This window comes from Anopheles arabiensis, chromosome 3 (genome assembly GCF_016920715.1).
Source record: "Anopheles arabiensis isolate DONGOLA chromosome 3, AaraD3, whole genome shotgun sequence".
Taxonomy (NCBI): domain Eukaryota; kingdom Metazoa; phylum Arthropoda; class Insecta; order Diptera; family Culicidae; genus Anopheles; species Anopheles arabiensis.
In genome coordinates this window covers 3,674,174-3,695,970 of record NC_053518.1, presented here as the reverse complement: position 1 = coordinate 3,695,970, position 21,797 = coordinate 3,674,174, and the positions used below count along the sequence as shown (strand labels likewise).

At 46.5% G+C, this 21,797-nt stretch overlaps 1 protein-coding gene across 1 annotated transcript; it reads right to left on the bottom strand.

Annotated features, from left to right (window-relative positions):
- Positions 1–16,613: 16,613 nt before the first annotated feature.
- Positions 16,614–19,958, bottom strand: LOC120903038 (GATOR complex protein MIOS). The gene is made up of 5 exons (XM_040312222.1): positions 19,646–19,958; positions 19,383–19,565; positions 19,173–19,313; positions 18,991–19,110; positions 16,614–18,920 (listed from the first exon to the last, which is right to left on the bottom strand). Exons 1-5 carry the CDS (start codon positions 19,770–19,772, stop codon positions 16,924–16,926), a joined length of 2,568 nt encoding a protein of 855 aa, XP_040168156.1. The 5' UTR covers positions 19,773–19,958; the 3' UTR covers positions 16,614–16,923.
- Positions 19,959–21,797: the final 1,839 nt, after the last annotated feature.

Here is a 21,797-nt window from a genome sequence, read left to right as displayed (position 1 = left end):
TAATTTAGATTAAAATTTGATTCGCTTTCCCTTCGCCTCTAAACCAATCAAATCATCATTCTAAAACATCGATACGTTTCTCAGCCACCACCACGGAGCCAGGGAACAAGACTCGAAGATCGAAGGAAACGCTGAAGCTTATCTGATCAGAACACGGTACCTTCTACCCGCCTGGCTCCTGCTTAGCGATCATTAGCGCAATGACGCAGCGTCTCACAAGATTTTCGGGAGCCGTGTCAGCGTTTATACTCTCAACGTAGCGCACTGTATTCCCCTAACCAAAATCAAACCATTTGTAAGCGAATCTGACGCTTTTAAAGGCACGGTATCGAGGAGTTGGAAATTTAACATACATACGATCCTGCAACAGGGGCAACGATCTTCCCAAGCGGGGCATCCTTTTGGCCCGAGCCAAAGCATCTAATAATCCAATAAATTAACGATCAATCTGCGCACAGTCATGCAAACAATGGCGTCTCGTTTACGGCTGACTTTTGGATGTTAAGTAGCGTAGATTTCAATCTGTTTGAGAAACAGATGCAAGAGCTGTTTTCAACTGTTGAGTTAATTTTTTGATAATTTTATATCATTTTCACAATTTTGCACTTGAAATCTATTAAATTAAAGCTCTCTACCGACTCAAATTCTCACTTACAAGTGCTAGAAATCCAAACAAAAAGCTCTTACATTCCTTCCAAGGGCCAGTTGTATGAACACTTGATCACTGCAAACCTCTTGTTTCGTACGCTTTACACAGCGCTTTCGATACAGCCAGACATTCAAATTTTCTCTTTTAATTACCCTCATATACTGCTCCAGAATCGATTATGTCGAGGCTGCCCCATCGTTCCCCTCCTTTTCTCCCAAAACACTCAATCTAATTCCCCAACATGAGATGCAAAAAATCTCATTCGATCCGCTTCGAACTTTTGTTTGCTTTTGGACCAGCACAGTTCAGCGGTGTTAGTGTGGTAAAAACGACAGTATCGAGAAGAAGGAAAGTAAAGAGGGGGAAGTAAATCCAATTAACATTATCTTATAATCTAATCAAAACAAAGCCCAGAGATTCAACGCTAAAAGAGGGGGGGAATAGAGGAAAACACACAAACACACACGCATACTCTCGTCCATCCCACCAATCGACAAGTCATTCGAAAAACGGGGGCAAGTCTTCCAGCTCCCCCCTTTACACCGACAAAACGGTCACCAGAAGGAAAGGTCGGTAAGAAAACAAACTTACAAACTCCTCCCAATGGCAGCGAGCACTACTGCCGAATTGATTACTCCCCACCGTGTAGTAGGTACGTACGGGAAGCCTTCGATACAAAGGATGCTTGCGGGAAGAAAACGAAGACAAACGCTAAACAGGCGGAATACAATCTCCGAAACGATTAAGCGTACGAAAAATCTAATAAAACCGAAATCTAATGTCTATCAAATCGCTTTAATGTGGTTTCGCTCGGTGGCGGTACAGTGGCAATGAGAGAAGGGGGCGATCAATCGATCGGGGTCGATCGTACGACGGCTACTGTTTTGGGGGCTTTGTTCAAACACAAACTGCCAATCCTTGCGTCCTGCATGGAAGAGCTGAAGAGGGGAGGGGGCTACGTTATGGTGGATTAAACCAGCAGCCCCCGGGCAGTTGGGGCCATTGTGGCGTGAATAAATAATAGAGCGGATTGGTAAATTAAAAAATTCCACCGCCAAATTAATTGCCCTCCAAGAATGGCGGGCCAGCAGCGAATGGACACTTTGCCCAGTGGTTAGAAGAAGGCGGAGAGAGGGGGGCAAACTGGCCTCACGTTGAAACCAGCGCGAAAGGCGTAGCAAAGTAGCCCGTTTGCTATCATTTGTCTTTCCCTTTTTTCCTGCTTGGGTTTTGCTGCCGTTGATTTAGGCCTTCGGTTATGACATATCTTTGCTTTGATTAGCTTGTAATTTTATTCGCCTTAATTTAACGGACATTGCTCAGACTGCTACCGTAGCTGAAAGCTGCCCCAGCTTCACGGGGAAAAGTAAAAGCTACAAGTTGTATTATGTCGATCATTTTCATTATGAAAGGATAAAGTTGAGTCGAAACTCCACACAACGTATTCCGCAGTACTTTAGAAGGAATGGCTGCAAAAGCATCCATTATTTTCTTCTGACAACACTTTAAACTCTTTCACAAGACGATTTATTTTTTCCTCTTTTACCTCCCAAAATGTCACCGAAACTTTGTTAATATAGCACATTATTTTGAGCGATTCATGATCGACCATAAATTGCACTCGACACGTTTACGTTGCTCGCCCCGTTCACCATGTTCTTAGGGTCCTTTGCATCTCGATTCCGCTTCAGCACCGAGACGCGTGGGCAGGCTCGGTACGATTAAAACTATTAAAATGCCATTAACCGTACGTCAACCATAGTGTCATCGTTCTGATTCGAGAGCCCCCGTTGGTGTGAATATTCGTTTAAGTTTATTCGTTTCTTCGTGTGGTTGCACCATAATCCACCAAATAAAAGGAGGAATAAACAACGACTGGACACCCAAAAACACATCCTACAGCTCTCTGTAGGTCTGGCAAAAGGGGTTATAAAATTAATCAATTCGTCACCAGTTTGTTCGAGGTCTGCAGTGCAGATATAAAATTTGTACCGGATGTACAACCAGTATGGGAAACGCTTTACGATCCAGTTATAAACAATCCGCTGTGTGCGAATGAACCCACAAAAGCCTGATTGAATTCGAATTCATTTCTTAAATCATTTAACGTAATGAATCTCTTCAAACAGTGCATTTCCTTTGCAAGCCTGTACTTACATTAAACACAACCATTAGAGCTTTAACCATTAGATCTGTTCACAACCACAACTCATCACGAACATTACTGCTACTACCGCTCTACCCGCTGGACAATTAACTAGCCAACAACTGGCAGCTTCAACCAGCGGGCAGCATCCAGCATTCCCTCCCTCTCTCCCATGCCCCTTCTCACTAACCGAAGCAAATCTGTACACTCGGCGCAATTACTCCGAACAATGGATAACCATATCCTTTCATGTTCACATAAAACATTATCATTTAGCCCGTTCAATCGCTTCCTTTCGTTAAATGGTTTGCTTTTGTTCGAGCTGAAGCCTGAGATGCGATCGGCACATTACGAACGGCAAACGGCAGGGGGGCTTTCGAAATTAGTTTTGCTACTGCAGCCAACCGGACCGAACAAACCGATCGTTCCATTACCGGTTCATGCATTATACGTGCATAATTTCACATTCGTTCGCGGTTTTCTTCCTTCCTATTCAGCATAATGCACGGTGGAAAGCAGGCAGTTTGTGTGTGTTGGAAAGGATTTCGCGATGCAAAGATGGTTTTCATTTGCTGCGAGATGCAAATACTGTTTGATCAATGAAATATTGAGAGTGATCCTCAACTCAATTCCTGTCCACATAGTTATTACTAAACGTTTAACCTGCACACGAGCTGCTCTGTACTGTAGATGCACCATCTGTTAGAATTACAGTTTTGTTTTCCAAACTTAACCATCAATCTCGAGCACAATCAGAGTTTGCTGGGTTCGCTTTAGTTGTAAGGAAAGCCAAACATGGGTAAAACACACACACACACACACAACACATAACAATTGACCGCTCCAACAGCTGTCTCGGGGTTTAAGTGGATTAGCAAAACAAATATTGCGGTTGCTAAAGACAGATTTGGTTCCGGTTTGATTTTTTTTAGCAGGGTACAGTTAAATTGTATCAATTATGGTAATTTGCACCATATTGCAAGAAGGAAGTGAAGTCGAAGGAAAAGGTCTTTTTGGGGTTTTTGTCTCATTATCGTTGAAGTTATATGTGCCATTATCTTGTAAGCAACGATTTCTTTGTAAACGGATACTGATTCGCATGACTGTTCTTCGTCTAGGTATTTTTATTTACATATTCTCACTCACAAAATAGATGTGTGGCATTGAGTCTACTACATTGAACCCATACACCAACGCCTTGTATGGAAACGAAACCATTATCTAACCATCTAAACACACCATCACCTAAATCGAATAACACCTCGTACGTATCCACTCTAGAAACAATGTCTGCTACACCTGGAAGGTTAAATTATGGAGCAATAATTTATGAATTTACCTTTCCAGTTCAATTGCTTCAGCCAGTCCCGACCCCTACCCCATTCTATATACGTTCCCCTTCTGCTCGATTAACGATGACAGATGAATGTGGTCGGAGGTACGCCAAAAACCACTGCCAGCCACTTAACCCATTTGAGGTCGATCGTACGAACGAGATCATTACGAGATCGCAAACATGGCCCTGTGGGGTGCACACACACACCCCAATCTAGAGCAACAAAACACACACACACACACAATTCCCGCATAGCGGAAATAAACGGCCATCAGCTCCGGTTCCAGGTTGCACGGTGGGGTATGGTAATGGCGTACGGCACGTCCCGGCCGCAAACAAGATGAAAATCACTTATCGATGTTTTATTGCGAACGTTTGCCCAGTTGATCGTGTCGAGCAAACGAGTGTTCGCTAGCGCTCGGGAAATTTGATTATTTATCAAAACAAATGACGGAATTATCGCTCATTACCCCGATCGGTCCCTGATTGACCACGTCCACCACCGGGTACGTGGATCTCGTTTTGGCTAAATCGATTGCGGCGGGCCAGGTGAGAAACCGAATGCAATCTTCGTGCTCCTCTGATCTCTCGTCTAGATTTCCTTCCCGGAGATGAAAATGGGATGATCAAGGTACGGATTGAAGGAACAAAAAAAACAACAACCAACATCTCTTATTGATTCCAGTGACGCCTGAGGTGTACGCTGATGTACAACGAGAAGCTCGCTGGTAGATTCTTGTCTACTCGTTTTCCTTCCTTGTTGCCCCTTCCGAGCACGATCGATCGAGATCCAATGCCCACCGACCAGAAGTTTGCACGAAGAAAAACGATCGTACTGATCTCCCAGCTAAGGGAAAATCAATTACGTGAGTTATGACAAGCGCACGATCCGGGTGGAAAGCAACAGCTCCCTCGCACACAGTCTCGCGATCTCTGCCCCAAAAACAGCCCGATACGCGCCTTGCGACTTGCTTGCCGATGCGGACGACCCAAATGCAAATATGAAAATATTGTGATCAGCTTCATCAGCACAGAATCCCATTAAAGAGCCACCCATCAACGGCGCCCCCCTACGGTGTGAAAGTATAATCGATTTTTCGGTGCTTCGGACGGATTTCATGTTCTACCTTCTCTCTCTGGACGGCGTTCACGCTCGGGTCGTCGTGCGCATGATAAATGATGAATGCGCCCCATTAGGATTAATAAATGTCAAACTTCTCCTTTCCACCGGGAGGACTAGTGCGGGCATGCCAGCCCATCCACGAGCACTCCCATATGCACGGAGACACTGCTGTCAGCACGCCCGCCCGCTACTCGCGCCCGGAAAGGACGCGCTTTTCCACCGTACGCGTACGCGGCGATCGCGGGGTGAAGATAATTTCCATATCGCTTTACTGTCCGCTGATCGGGGGACTCCGTTTTTGGGGTCGATTTCATGCGCCTGGCTTCGTTTTTTTTTAGATCGCAGGCTCGTTAACATACAACAACAGCAACGCGCCCGTGAAGGGGTTGAATTCCTAATCAAACACACGTGTTAACGAACGGGGCATGTCCAGTGGTTGTGTGTGCGCGCGCGCTCACGATCGCTGTCGGTGATGATGGCTGCCCGCTTGCTCCAAAGAGCACGTCATGCTGACGGGGTTAAAGCATTAGTCCAGCTTGGACCGGAATGAATACGAATGAAATTCGAAAGTCATGCCCCATCACACACTCGTCCACGGGCTCACTCTTTGCTGTTTGCTCTCTTTAGGACGAAGCTTTCTTTCAGGACAATGTTTCGAAGGAATGTGTGAAATTTAAACTCCACTTAGCTGGATGTTTGTTTGTTTTACAGCTCTAGCAGATGATCAGACACGACCAGAATCGTTCAAAATGGCGCGCTCGCGGAAGAAACTGTGGCCCACCCGGCACGATTTTGTTCCTTCTGCGCGGCTTGGTTGAAATTGTGCAATTGACTGTTTATAATTACAGTTTTGCTCCCTCTTGCGCTTACATCATAACAGCGCTCTGTCCACTAATCAACTGCTCAAAAATCGATCGACAACTCACACACACACAAAACAAACAACCAACAAAAGGCGGCTCGCCGGCCTTTTAAACTGTACCCAGCACCCGGTTCGATATCTCATACCGCTCCGACCACGACCACCGGGCATTACTCATTTCCGTAATGATTTAATTTGGCCACCCGGAATCATAAGTTCCACGCGTACCAAGTGGCACTGTGGCGGCCCTTTTGGTGACCGTTTGAGCCGGGGGCGAAAATCAAAAGAAAGTCGGCATGACCTCTTGCGGTGTCTTTTGACCGTTCCGGATTGTGCCGAAAAGAGGAAGTGCACTATAATTGCCGAGGTGCCGAATCAAAAGGGGGCAATTCGGGGGAGGTGGGAAGCTAAACGGATTCTCCCACCCTCTGCCCGATCTCCTTCACGGCGCCGACAAAGCGGGATCGGCCGACTGTGAAGCACCTTAGATCTCGTGATCTCGTGTGGACGACCTTTCTTCCGACAACAAAAAAAACGGTGGTATTGGCTTTCATGCTTTTTCCCTTTGTTTTTGGCTGCGCTTCCGGTAAGGGTTCCAATTATGTTGGACACTCCTATCTCGGGGCTGCGCTGCCCTGCTGCTATGGTTCGTGTGCAGCATCTGGTTTAGGTTCGATTTGGAGAGTTTATTGACACGGCAAGGACTTGAGCAAGTCGTTGTAGCCAGATGGTCTTGACGGAGTATTAGCAAAATGCAACTGGAGCTGGCAAATGACACATTTTGCAAAGGTTGCGTTTTAAACAGAAGGATCTTTAATAATAACGGGATCTTTTGTCCCCAAAATAAGGTCATTCAACTTAACCAACGAAATTTTGTTGGGAGTTTTTGAGTGTGTGATGTTGAAGTGTGCAATCCGTACATATGTATATCACTCAAACTAATAATTTTCTTTTCCAAATGGCTTTTTTGTCTCCTTGTGTTAATAAACGATCGAAACCAGACTTGAACTAATTTTCCTCATCTAACTAACGCATAAAAATAGACAAGCCGATCGAATCTTGCATGCTTCTCATCGCAAACACACATTCATCAATTAGCTTATGAAAAGCAGTTAGTACTAGCTCGTGGAATGCATGAAATCAATCGCCTGCCAAACGTTGTTTTCGAAACTAATAACGCTAAAAACACAAATCCACACCCATTATAAAGGCAGCTCATTTCACGGCTCACGCGGTGGGCAGTAGTGTTGGTGGCCATGTCTGCTCGCGTTGGCAATCCTTACCATATTGCCCGCGCTCTGTTGCATTCATTGTTCACACACACAAACACATTCCTCTTTTGTTCACACATCGAAAGCACAATTTCACGACTCACGCCCGCTCCCTCGGCTTTCCCATTTAGTGCAGGAATGCAGGAATGCCTATTTAACGCTTCTCAATCAGTCGTTAGATTTGTGTGGATCTTTGATCGAAGCTGTGGATTTTGTTTGTTCACAATTGGTCACAATGCTGCGTGAATAGAGCAATGCGTTTAAGTGAGCTGGAAAAGGGAACGATCGGCAAGGCACGATCATGTCTGGACGCGAACAACGTGATGAAAGCTCCGTGTCTGATCCATTGGCGTTAAACATGCTCTTTTTGGCCTGTTGAACCAAAAGCGATACCATCATAACAATCAAATCAATCATGAGTGTTTGAGTGCTAAAAGTTGAGCACATTTTTCGATTTTTTTGTAGATTTGATTGAACGGAATCAATTACACATCAAAACCTTGGTTGGGTTTTACAACTGTAGACACAGGAAGCTTGTCGATTGTTTCGTATTTTTCACATTTTTAACGTTTTTTTGAAACTTACTTTAACTCATCTGCCACTGCGTGAATCTTGTGTCCTTAACATTAATTTAAAATAACAAAATAATAATGATCGGAAACAATCACCGTTGCAATTGGTGAATGCACTGCACCGACCAAGGTTAATTTGTTTCCACTGTTTTCAGTTTACCATTTTAATGTTCTATCGGAGCACACTTCATTACAGCGTGATTTTACGTAGCAAAAAAGCCGCTTTTCCACTTCACGCGAGGGAGAAAAACTCACCGCTTAAATTGTTCTTATCTCGGCCCACAAATTGGCTGGAAAGAAACCGTTTTTCTTCTAGGGTGAAGTTAATTTGCCTGTGAGAGACAGAAGGCAATGTGTGAGGGTAAAAAAACCTTCGACATTTTCTCAACTAACGAACCCACTTGCAGCCGCAGTACGGTGGTGCAGCTAATCCACCAAATCTTGTAACGATGGGGCAGAGAGATGTGAGGCTTTTTTTTACTCACTGTCTTCTCACACCCCCCTTTGGGACGGTCAGATTCCGAGCAGAAGTAGCAGCAAAAAAAGCTCACAGCCCCACCATAACAGGCTGTTAACACGCTCGTAATGCAGTTCATTTACTTCCGTTCCCGGGAAACGATCATGCCAAAGGCACCCGCCGGCTTCCCTTTGGACGGCTTAATTTGGACACAAAAGTCTGTACATTTGCCTTGCGCCACTGTGGTGCACCGAGCGATGGAGAAACCCTTGAATCATCATAATCAAATGCATTAAACTCATTAGCGGAACGTGAGGTTTTTGTTTTTGCTTGTGTTGCTCTTTGCGTGAGGATCTAATTTGTTGATTGACAAACGTACGTGATGGTATACATCACGAGTTGTGCGAGTGTGTTTGAGAGGTATGTTCAAGGTATTTTCAGGGTTATATCAATATTTTGCCTAGTAGAAGCTCATCTCAGGGCTGCAAAGTCCATCATTAATTTCAATCACAACCGTCTAGGCATTGATTTTCCAATTTAAATTTACCACAACATGATCTCCTTCTAGGAATTAAACTACCAGGAATTATTCCTTACGTTACCGCCAGTTACATGAGGCACTAACCCGAAAACAACAAGCACACACTTAAGCCTCAATGCCCTGGGTCAAGAAGTGCAGCCTGTTTTGCAGCCTGCAGGCAAAACCTGTCCCTCCACCCATCTCAGATGACCCTCACTACCTCTTCAACCTCTCCGCTCGCCGTCAAGATCACGCGCAACCCCGCGATCATTAATCTTTCCAACACCTTGACAGCACAAACTTTCGAAACAATGTTGAGCTGATGGTTTGGCCGGGGAAAGGCAACCTACATGAAGAGGGAGGCGGACCCATTCGCAAAGCTCAGTCACTTTTCCGATCGTTAATTCAGCGGCCCCCGTACAGCCCGATCAATTTTCTAATTAAACCAGCTTCTGTTCGTCAGCATCACATCGAGGCACACTGATAATAGTGCGCGTTTCGCTAACGATGGTCGTCCCGTGGCACGGCCATCGGATCGAGGCACAAAGCAAACATCCCGGACCGGCCTGTATGTGTGTGTTTGTGTGTGTTTTTTTTCTAATTCATCTTTTAATTAGATCCATCCCGGGCTTTTCCTTCGCTTGATCTCATTAAACGGTCCCGGCGATGTCCGGACCGGCAAAGACCGGCAGCCGGAGCGATCGCGTCGGTCTCGGGGCCTCTGTGTAATCGAAAGCCCAAATATTTAAATTAGAAACATCACCTCTCCGTCCCCTACCCCTGCCCAAACTGCCGGTGCACCGATTGAGATGAAATACCACTTTTTAATTGCTTTAATGATCGTTCGATTCGATTGATCCGGCGTTACGAATGAACGACCAAATATGACGCGAACGCTGGTAGCGCGAGCTGGTTGCTTCTCTTGCGCCATTCTTCGTTGCTGTTGTTTGCAGAGCATGATTTTCCGTTTTTTTTTCTCTCGCTGCGCTTTCTTCGATGCGCAAACCTGCTTCCTGACACTCTTTCCGCTTAAACTGTTCCTACCCTTCTTCTGTGTACAGTTTTGCACGTGGTGTTGTTGCTGAGCGAGCGCGCGCGTTGAGCGAAAAGTTCGCTTTATCACGCTTCGGTTAGCGATTGATTCAAAGAATATGATTAACGAATAGCTAATTATTGAACAAACGCCGAACAGGCGTTTTTGATTATTATCTCGTAGAGGGGCGAGGGCCTTTCTTCAATGCAGAAAGCTTTTATTCCTCTTCAAACCCGGGACCCCCTTTTCAGGTGATAAGCGATACAAAGTGAGCTACAAAAGAATGGGGATAGAAAATTACATGAATCTAACAAATAAGCCTTCGTCTGCACGGCTTCTTCTTGCCATCCTGTGGGTATTCTTTCACATTTTCTCATAATTAAAAAGACATCTTTGACTTCGTCGCACCATAAAAAGTCAGTACAAGTATTCTTCCTACTCGGTAGGGAAGGCTAGGCTAGAGTAGGCCTCATGTAAATAAGTCCTTTCGAGCGATGGCGCCCTCAACCCTCCCGTCCCGGTGCCTCAGCTCACCAAAAACCCCCACAAAAAAGTGATTATTTTGAAATTAGCCCGAAAACCCCGAACCGAACGTTTTATTTTGCATGCTCAAATTAAGTCACCCCACCGAGCACAAAATCACATCAAGTGGTGCCGGCACCGTCAGCGCCACAGGTTATTGGGTTAGAAAAAGGGGAACCCAATTTGTCAACTTATCAGCCCGATCAGAAAGCCCACGAACCCCCAAAAGCTCAACACTGAAAGCGCGCGCACCGAAACAAAGAAATTCGCTCGCTTTTGTATTGCTTTTCCCTCACCCAAAAGGCCCCACAGAAATCTGAAATCGTAGCGCGCCCTCCGCGGCCTCCGCGTCTAATTATATTACAAGCGAACGATTAAATAATAATTTGTTTCCTGTTGACATTTCGGGACACCCTGGCAATGACGCGTGTGCCCCTGGGCGCACGCACACTCGTCACATGAACCGAGCACGGGAAACACGGCGAACGCAATTAGGCGATCTCATTATTTCGATGGCCCATGGATCAATTTCAGCTGTAACCATGGCTAATGACTTTTGATTACGATAGTTCGGCCCTAGGCGGGAGAGAGAAACGTTCTTGCAAAGTTTAGGGCTTGTGGCGGGGTTTTCTTTGTTGCGATAGCGGTCAACAGCCGATGAGCAAACATGCCGGCCACCGAGCCGGCCGCATAATTAATGGCTCTCGTGGAAAAGTCAACCCGGTCCACCCCGATGAGACATTTGACGCCACCGGTTGGAGCTTAATTACAGCGCTCCAGATTGGTTTTTCCTTCGACCCCGGCCACTTACGGGCTTTTCCGTGCAGTACCGGCCAGTCGTTGTTCACAGCGGCATCGATAATCCCCCCACCAACCAAACGGATGAGCTCCGGCCCGGATGGACATATGATTAAAATATCAATTTCCGATATTAGAACACAGCGGCCCGGGCGGTTGGCATGGCGGTATTCAGGCTTACTTCGATGCCGCCGATCCATGCTCCCCACAACTATACCCAGCAATTACATGCTTCCACCTCATTTAATAGAAGCAATTACCAGCCGGTGGAGGGGAGCCACCAGCCCGCTAACTGCAATAGTGATGGGCGAAACTTGGGAAAACTATTACTACTAGCCGCACGGAACAAAGCCCGTTGGCCCGATGGGTGGGAAAACTGTGCCGGTTCTCACATTCTACTTTGTCAAATCTCATTTCGAGCGGCTTAAGCGGGGTAGTCGGCGTGTGATTGGTCACTTTCTAGCGAGTAAAAGGAGGGAGTCATATGCGAGGGAGCTGGGGCAGATCGGGATGTTTCTTGTGTTATGGACATTCAAATTACGCTATTGTTTTTGCATAATATGTATATAATGATATTTTGAAGCGTCAGCAGGAAGGATATGAAATAAAAATGAATTACATGAAGTAGACCAACAAACGCTTGTCGTATGAGTTGTTCAGATTTTCTTCCAAGAGTTTCTAGGCAACCCCTGAGTACCAGCTAGAAAACTAAAATTTCAAAACCTTCCGCCAACTTCATTCCAGCAACCGAAAGCTACCAGCAATGGAGCGTAAAGTGATGCAAAAGCACTCAAATCGTCCATGAAATGAATACAGCCAACGGTTTCAGTTGTTGCCTCCAACATAACAGTGCTTGTTGTCTAACATACGAGAGGAAGTGCTGTGCAAAAGTTAACCTTAAACCAAACGCTAACGAGCACCACTTTATGTTGTCATCGAGTCTTATCAAGGCTAAACATATCTTCGTTTTTGCATTTAATCGCACATTACAAACAGAGCTTCAACTCTTACTGTACGCAAACACGATCGCGAAGACCATCAAGACTGCTTCACAAGATACTCCACAATACAGAAGTCGATCGGGTGTGGCCCGTTGTGGAGCAAACCCGCTTTGTGGCTTCCATATCGTGATATTTTGTCAAGATCGTTCATCATGATATGCTTAAGCTAGGCATTAAACTAATGGCTAAGGTGCGCTAATGCTCTCATTTCGACCCGAGCCAGCCGACTGTAAGTTTATTGTCTACCGGAATGTCTTCATTAGGAGTGAAATGAGCACTAATTGTATAATAACATTAGATCACATGGCGATGTGTGGATCGTGTATGTTTTGGCGATTAGTTGAAAAAGCTCTAGTTTAGAAGACACAATCACATTAAGTGTTTTAAAATTAGATTGCAATAGAAACAGTAAACTAAATACAATTTCTTTCCCCTGCTTATTTTTGTTCAAAGCAAGATCATTTCATTTCATGCAACATAGTATACGCTCACTAATTCCAAAAGCACTTCCAAGCAATTCCTTCTTCACGATCCTCCTTCTCTTCGCTAACTAACTAATCAAGAGCCACTCCAATTAATGCTGCAATTTGTTCGGCAGCATTCCCTCACATCTTTGCCGGCCACAAGCCGAAACAGGTAGATTCCAACCTGTCGAAAACAAATTGATTTAGGTGTCGATTCAATTTAGCAAAGGTACGCTCCACACACAACCCGGACGAATTAATCTGCTGTTTAACACTTTAGGCAACCGAAAATACTGCACCAAAATGGGAGTAAGTGAGCTTCCGCTGCTTCTTTCGTTTGTCTTCATTTGCTTTCCACTACATCGGATTGGGTTCGATCATCGGTTAGAATCATTTCCGTTCCGCGCGCACACAGCACATGAACGATCCAGTAAGCAACGATCATCAATTATGGTAAATACTTCGGGTGCAGCTTGATCGACGATAATTCACTGTGGAGCTAAGGCGAGCGGGTATGCACGAAGGGCGAAACAATAGCACACTTACACGGGATGTTTGTACGGGAGATGAGTGAAAGAAAAGCGCTCCACACACACACACATACACCTTCGATTCTTAGGTAAAGTTAATTTACTCTTGTGCTGAAAAAAAGGGATGAAACGGAAATTGACTTATCTTTGGTCAATTTGGTGGTTAAGATCGTAAACTTGGACCAAAACGAACAGGAACAAAAGGGGACCAAGTAAACACGGGAGCCTTGCCTGCCCCGGTGAAGCTCGTAATCAAACAGTATTAAAAAGAATAAAAAAAACGCCGTTGTGTAGAGCTTCTGCCACGCCACGGTCGGATGCGTTTCATCAGCACGTTCCACCTCCGCCCCGAAGTGCCAAACCCAATCCAAATTGAAGCGTTTATTTTATGACCTCTAAGTGCAACGGCACAACCAATTCCAAAGGTACTGAGGCTGCTGCATCACGGCTGCGGTTTCGAAGCGTTATTCGTCACCGGGCGCGCGATCGAGCGACAAAATGATCCCGACTGCCCTGCTGTCTAATTGGCTAACGAAATTGAATTCAATTTTCAGGCAGGCAACTGCACCGGATGCACCTTCCCCTTTCTCGTTTCCTGATCGTGGTGCTGGTGGTGGTGGTGGTGGTGGTGTTGTCGTTATTTCTTCACACTTTGCCCCGTTTCGCCATTTCGAAAGGTGAGCAATCGGCTTTGGCATTACCCATCCAGGCCAAGCCGGAGCAAAAGGCCGAGCTAATGAAAATGGATCACCAAGTCTTCAAGCCCTGTCCTGCCCAGGGGGTTTGTGACAGGAAGAATAAAAACTGAAGCACTCCATGCTTTTGCCGAGAGTTAATTGAAAACGCGAAACCTTCTTGTGAAAGGGAAAGAAGCTCGATCGAATGAAGGCTTTCTCTGTCCCTCTCTCTCATTCGCTCTCTCTCTCTCTCTAGTGGCAGTGCGTTTTGCGCATTCGGATAAAATTATTATTAGCGATAATAAACCGCTTCCACTGCCCCGGACCGGACCGAAAGCAATCGAAGTTGACTCGGGACACCGTGTGACCGACGCACTCACTGTCGTCCGTAGTAGTGGAGGTAGTAGTAGTAGTAGTAGTGTCCGTAATCGTTGAAACATAATTGATAATAAACGCTTATAATACACATGGGACTGTGTGGAGATGCGGAGATCTCTTCTTCTCTACCTTTCGTCGACTTTTTTCGATGAAGCCGCGAGAGTGGGAACGGGAAAGCCGGGATGTGGGGAACTATAATTTTCAGCAATTTAAATAATTCTAAATAATATAATTTTAAGCGCCGCCCGTGATAAAGCTAATGGTAATGAAGATCATTTTACGTGTTCGGCATTTGAGTGTAATGCAGCAATGCCTGGTAGAGGTTGAAATTGCAGTTGGGCTGGGTACCGAGGTTTGTGATTACATTTTAATTAAAACACAAGTTATTGAAAGTCAACGGAATCAATGTGATTTTGCTGTCATCACATTAGTAAGGGGAGTCTTTCAGTAGCATTATGCTTACTTGTACTTTTCGATAAGGATAAGGTTTCTATTGCAATGTTCCAAGAAGACTATTTCACAAACTAATATACTGTTATACATAATTATATACACTTAACAATTATATTTTTACCGCCTTGAGAGTTTTGAATGTACCCACTGCAATCCAATCAAAAATTTTAATCCAAAAACCACTCACATTGCACACATTATGCATTTCCCCAGTTCCCCAGCCAGGCGCTTTCTTCTTCGGCGAAAACCCTTCATCAAAAATTACAATTACTTTTGCCGTGCCTACTGCGTGGGGCTCATCCATAAACACACAATGGAGTAAACTTCTCGGAACTCGTAAAAACGAAGCAAGCCACCAGCGCAAACGCTCATCACACCCCTTGCGCAAGCGCTAATCAAAACGCAGCGCCACGCATCAGCATTCTAGATACAAGTTTTACGACAGCCCGGGCAGCCGGCCAACGTTAAGCGTCTCTCGGTCGGTTTTGTTTAATTTGGCGGCCGCAAGACGCCATTTTATTCGCACTTCGAAGTGCACCGGGGAGTGCTACGCCGCCACCCTACCATTCCATTTCCATTAGCGCAAAGCGCAAGAGAAACAAACGATAAGCATTAATTTAATTTTTCCATACTTTAAAACGGCATAAAGATAAACACAACGCTATTACGATCGGATGAGGAGGGGGATGAGGAAATGAGGCTCTTCTTCCTTTTCGTTGGTTTTGGTGGCCCCTCCGTTCAGGGCCCTGCTTGAGCCGTTTCCGATCGCTTCACCTCGGTTGTGCACTATTTCTTTAATTTCTTCTTGGAATTACATAAAATACCACCCGCCGCCTGGAGGGTCTCGCGCTTGGAGGCCGCCCAAAGAAATCAGCTTCAGCTCGGCCAGCTCGGCCGTCCAAGCAAATGTCGGCGTAATTACGTTAATGGTCAGCCGAGCCTTCATAACATCGCCATTTGCATCAAAACCCATTCCCGGCTGCGTAGCGCAAGGCGCAAGAGAAAAGCGTTGTGTTCACGGTAGAGCCTGGGAACCTTCCCTCGTGCCCTCGACCATGTGACATTTAGCATACCCCAGCATCGTCATGCCGGAGCGAGCGTGTGTACGTATATCCTTATACAAGAAAGCGACCCCACATTTGTCACACGGCGCAAAAAAGGCTGCAATACGTGAAATTTAATAACGTAGCGCAATTTCCATTACATGCCGACCTGGCTAATGAATGATAAATTTAAATTAATTACTTCCAATCTCGACCATCAGCACCAGGCGTGTCATTCGGATTCCTCGTCGCGCCATACTATCTACACACCAACCCGCCCGTGTGTACTTGTGTGTCCTTTACACTGCTGCTTCTTTATGCCCTTTGCTTCTATGCTTTTTTTTACAACCCCGTGATTAACCGGTTCCGGTACGATTTAACTTGCCATGTATTTGCCATTACTGTAAGCCTCTGCAGTTTACCTTTATCCCCGCTACCGAGTACCGTAGCGTAATTTATGTTATTTAATGTTCTACAAACCCGCCCTCCCCTCTTTAACTGTACGGCAATACGTACGCGGCACTAACACAGCTACACTCGTATGCTTTCCTACAGCTACATCTACAAAGTGGGCGGTGCTTGTAAAGCACATTGGTGGGGAGCAACAGCGAATGGTGAATAGCTTTCCCTCCCCTACCGTAGCTGAAGGGGCTTCTGTTTTAATCAGAGGCTTTGTGAACTTATCTTTTAAACCTATTACTTAGAAAGCAGCCTCATAAATTTTTTAAAATATTTTTCTTTGTAAAAATTCAATAACTAAAAACATTCAAAGTAAACGTACCATTTAATCTTGTTTCGTGATTATTCATGTTACTTTATTAGCGATCGCTGCTTAGCATTCCCCCGTTCAAATTGTAAAAACAAAACACAATGCAAAACTAAAACAATTTTAAAGTCCCTCTTGCAAGACATTGTTCCGACCTACAGATGAATAACATTCAACAGCATCTCTTATTCCCCAAAAGATAAACATTTCCTTTCAGACACGCACACGACTTGTCCCATATTGCAACAAAAAGAAAAGACCCCAAACGGCGTCAACACATCGTTCACGGTACCGGTCTCTAAAACATCGTGGACAGCTGGTGTCAGGAGACGCTGTCCTTGTCGCGCGGAAACTGCGGCATTGGCAGATCTTTGGCGAAGCACTTGCAATTGCATGACGTCACCGGACACTCGGTGTTCTGGTTGAACCACTCCGTCAAATGCTCGGTGTGACCACCGTGGCGGCAGGTTTGGCACCAGCTGAACCACTTCGAGAACGGCTTCGACTGCCACCCGATCTGGCCGTGGATGGCTTGGCTTTGCGATATCGCCCCCATCGTCGTGCCCATGTGCAGCAGGCAGAGTGCGCATCGGGGCAACGGTTTCCTGCAGTGTGGACAGGAGGACAGCTTATGCATGGTGGTTGCGTTCCCGCGCAGACGCGCATCTTCCTGCAGTGCCATCGAGACGTTTTTGCCGCAAAAATTGCACAACAAAAACACCGACCGGGAGCTGCGCGGTGGCGACCGAATGCTGCCCAGCGTTATGTCCAGCTGGGATCGTTGCTCCCACAAGCCCCACACGTCCAGCATGTCCCGATACGTCGCAATCCAGTACTGCACGCGATAGTTGGCGAGCAGCTCCGAGGTGAGAAAGCGGGCCGCAATTAGCGCGACCGTTTGAACGTCTTCCGTCCGATCTAGGTGACTCTGCAGCAAGCTAATGCCGTCGTTTGTGGCCCCCGTGAGCAGCAGCCCGTTCAGGTCGCCCGTTTCGATGCAGTTCGCCACCATGCCCTTGGTGTATTCGGCCAGCTTCACGTCCGACAGAAAGTTGCAAGCGAACGCCATCCGATCGCTCAGCGAAATTTGCGTCTCATTCGTGACCGTTTCGAAGCCGTCCTTCTCGTACGCCAAAAACGAAAACATGCATCGCAAATACGGATCGTCGATCTGCGTGCGTGCCGCTCCGCACTGCTTGCGCCACAGCTCGGACCGCTCGGCGGAGAAGCCGGACAGTGCGATCGCGGCCACACGCAGCAGCGAGCTCGGATCGGACGCTTGATCCGCTCCGCGGCCTAAAATGTCGATCGCTAACCGCACGCGAAAGTGAAAGCACGCCAGAAGGGCCGCCCGCGTGTACTCGCGCTTGACGCACAGCTCGTCCAGGAACGCACCGAACGAGGCTTCTTTCTCACGCTCGAACGTCCAGCCGCAAAGCAGCTGGGCCATGTCACGCTGCTCGCTACGGTACACCACCAACCCGCTGCACATGCTGAAATCGACCCATTTCGTGTTGACCGGTTCGGACTGCGACATCGGCGGTCCGTCCAGCGCATTATTCACGCCCAGTATCTCTTTCAGCCCCTGCTTGTTGTCTTCCTTCACCATGTGGCCCAACATGCGCCAAACCGCCTGCAGTCCGTCGTTCTTTTCCACCAAATCACCATTGCGCTGCAGGTCCGCCATCAGGCCGTAGTTCTTCAGCGCCCGGTGCTGCATGGTTTCGGCAATGTCTTCCTCGCTGCTGTCAATGTTCCACTGGTTGAGCGAATCGGTTGGCGTCGAGGAACGGGTCGGCGTAGCGAACTGGCGCAGATCGTTGCCATTGTTACCGAACAGATTGTTGTTGTTGTCCCACGATACGGCCACTCGCTGCGGAATGCGGTAATCGCAAATGTTGCCCACGCTCGACAGTGCCAGCATCCGCTCGAGATCGTACGGATGCCAGGAAAGATACGCCATCGAGGGCACACGGCTCGTCATCAGCGTGGTGGCCGTTGTTTGGAAGGGAGAAACGAACCGTTTCACTGAGTGCGGTTCGCCACCGTCCATCTCCGAGCCGGGCCAGTGCAAATCGATCAAATTTATCAACGGCGAATCGCGCTGAAGCGTCGACAGCACGGAGGAACGCGTTGGGCACCAGGACAGTTGGCTGATGCTCTTTTGCATCTGTATCTGGCTGATCGGCTTCTCTAACGAACGTAAGTCCCAAAGGTTTATTATGTTTTCGACGTAGCTTGCCAGGTAGCGACCGTTCGGTGCGACGCAAACTCCGTTTACCGTCCGTGTGTTTGCTACCGTCGTGATGACTGGGTTCTCTGTGAAAAGGAATTCAGTTTTTGGTACATTTGCGTACTACTCAAGCTTCGTGATCGCTGTCCCACTTACGTCTCAAATCCATCATTTTGATGTACTTGTGGCTCATGCCTGCTATCAGCACCTGGGGGAATGTTTTGTCCCAGCACACAGAATGTGCCGTTTCCGACAATCCAATCATGCTTACAATTGCTGTAAGGAAATTGAAGCATGAACTAACGATCAGATTCTGCTCCCTTACCCCTCCGACTTACATGATTGATTCGGAACACCGCGTTCCGTGTCCCAGATTGTGATGCAGTTGTCGGACCGATTCCGGTCGTGTCCCATCGCCAGGAAGTTCGGTTCCAGCTCGCTCCAGGCGATACACGTGCATGCTCGGGATATTCTTGGGGCTGTAAGCATATAAAAATTTACGTGTCAGAACCGCCAGTTACCGGGCATGCTGCAGAAGAGACACTTACTGAATTCGACATTGTTTTCGGCGACAAAGTTACATAACGCGACCTTTCCGTTCGGCAGTCCGGCTGCAAAGTTGATCTCGCCTCCACCATGGTACGAGGGTGCTACGGTCCGTACAAACTGATAACGCGACTCGGAAGCTATCAGCGTGGCAGTGGTTGATTTGGAAATGTCCAAATTTATGTCTGGAAAAATGGTGAGGCAAGGACAAACGAGTTAGTAAACAACCGTTCTGCGGAACTCCAATGCAACACACGTTACTTACTCGACTTTTCCACATTATCAATCAGATCGTTCTTCACCTGGTACAAATTGATTTCGGAACTTGCCGCGGTCAAAAATCGATCCGAATACTTCGGGAACCAGTGCAGCTCCACGACGGTTTGCGACATTTTGATGCGTATCTTCTACCGCATTTACACCACACTGCAGGTCGGCACTTAGCTGTGAAGAAAATGCAAAATATTCGGTACAGAAAGTTATCAAATTTAATCGCTGATTCGTCCGAAAGTGTTGCGTTGTTTTGGTTATTTTGTTTGTGTCCGCTCTTTCCGACGAATCCCGCAAATTTTTTGACAGCTCAAAAAAGGGGCGCGCACGGTCACACTCAAAGTGACCAGAAATACCGATTTATCTGTATTCCTACTGATTTTTTATATGCCTACCGATTCACAGATGACCGCCCGAAAACTACCGATTTTCCATTTATCCCACCGAAAATCACAGATATTTGAAGGATTGCTATCCTCATTTGTTACTTATCTCGCTGATGAACGTTTGTTTGCCTGGCCCTTTTAATTTTTATCCGTTAAAATTTAATGTTCATAATAAGTAGAAAATGTCAGTTACGTGGATTCCGAGAATTGATCGTCAAAGAAAATCATTTAAATTTGAATTTGAATCTGGCTGTCGGCGGTTAAAGCTTACCCGACAGACAAAGAGAATGAAATTTTCAGGCGAGGGGAAGGTAGAAACACACGGTGGGGGTCCGGCCCAAGATCGGATCCGAAGTCCGTTGTTTTGGGCTGATAATTAAAAATGGCAGATGGAGCGCTACCACAGAGAGAATGCGCTCTCTTTCTCCTTCTTCTGCTTCTTCTTCTTCTTTTTGGCACAACAGCCGCTGCCGGTCAAGGCCTGCCTGTGCTCATTAGTGAAGTGGGCTTGGCTTTCAGTGACTTATTGTTACCATAGCGGGATAGTCAGTCCTACCTATGGGGGGTCGGTCTATTCGGGGCTTGAATCCATGATGGGCATGTTATAGAGTCGTTCGAGTTGACGACTGTACCACCAAACCGGCGCTCTCTTGCATGACTTTTAAAATACTCGAGGCACTCTCACTGAAAAGAACACTCGCTCGCTCTGTTTCATTGTATTTTCCTCATACCCCTTCCTTCCCGTTTCTCCCCGAACACGCTGCACTAGTGCGAGCGAGACACCGATACCAGCATGCCGCTGCGAGAAAACCAAACTGAGCGCGCAGGCTGAAAGTGAACGCACACATTCACACATGTGTAATTGTGTGAATGCAAAAACTATGTAGAAACCAAAACACGCTCGCGTCTCTGCGTAATTACGTGTATTTCCAACCGTCTCCCCCTGCTTCTACATGCCCCTCGCTTGAAAGTCGCACACTTTTTCATTCTCTTTGCTAGCAGGGTAATCATTAAAATAATTGATTAAATTTAAATGGTTGCGTTCTCAACAGTGCTCCTGCCGAAATCCAATATAATCTGACCACACTGGCCCGCAGGGCAAAAGCTCGCTCGAAAGGTCAATAACCGTCGCAAAACGTCAAAAACGACCGTCGCCAGCGCCTCGAAATCGTTGCGAGTTTCGCTCGCTGGCGACGTCGGTTTACAGTACATGCGACGCCGGTTTTGACGTTTTGCGACGGTTTTGCGACGGTGGCCGCCAATACAGGGTTTCCCACGATTTATTGGTCAGTTCCCATGATTTATTGGTGCGTTCCCACGATTTTTTGGTCGTATCCTATAGATTTTTGGTTCGTTCCCATATTTTATTGGTATTTTCCAATTGGATATCAATACAATTGGACCAACAAATTCTGGGAAACGACCAAAAAATCGTGGGAACGCACCAAAAAAATATGGGAACCCACCAAAAATTGATGGGAACCAACCAATAAATCGTGGGAAACCCTGTAAGCTCGCCTTGCCCTGTGGGCAAAGTGACCAGAAATACCGATGTATATATATATATCTAGGGTTTGAAGGAAAAAATCTCAATTTTTTTAAAAATTGAACTACACAACTCAGCCAAACAATTAAATCAATCTAAATAATCTAGTGAAAATTAAATGACAGCATGTACGATAAAATCGTATCCAATCGCAGCGGCTCCAAGCGGTCGCGTGGAGGCCCGAGAAAAAGAACTTGCCACCATTGAGAAGAAAA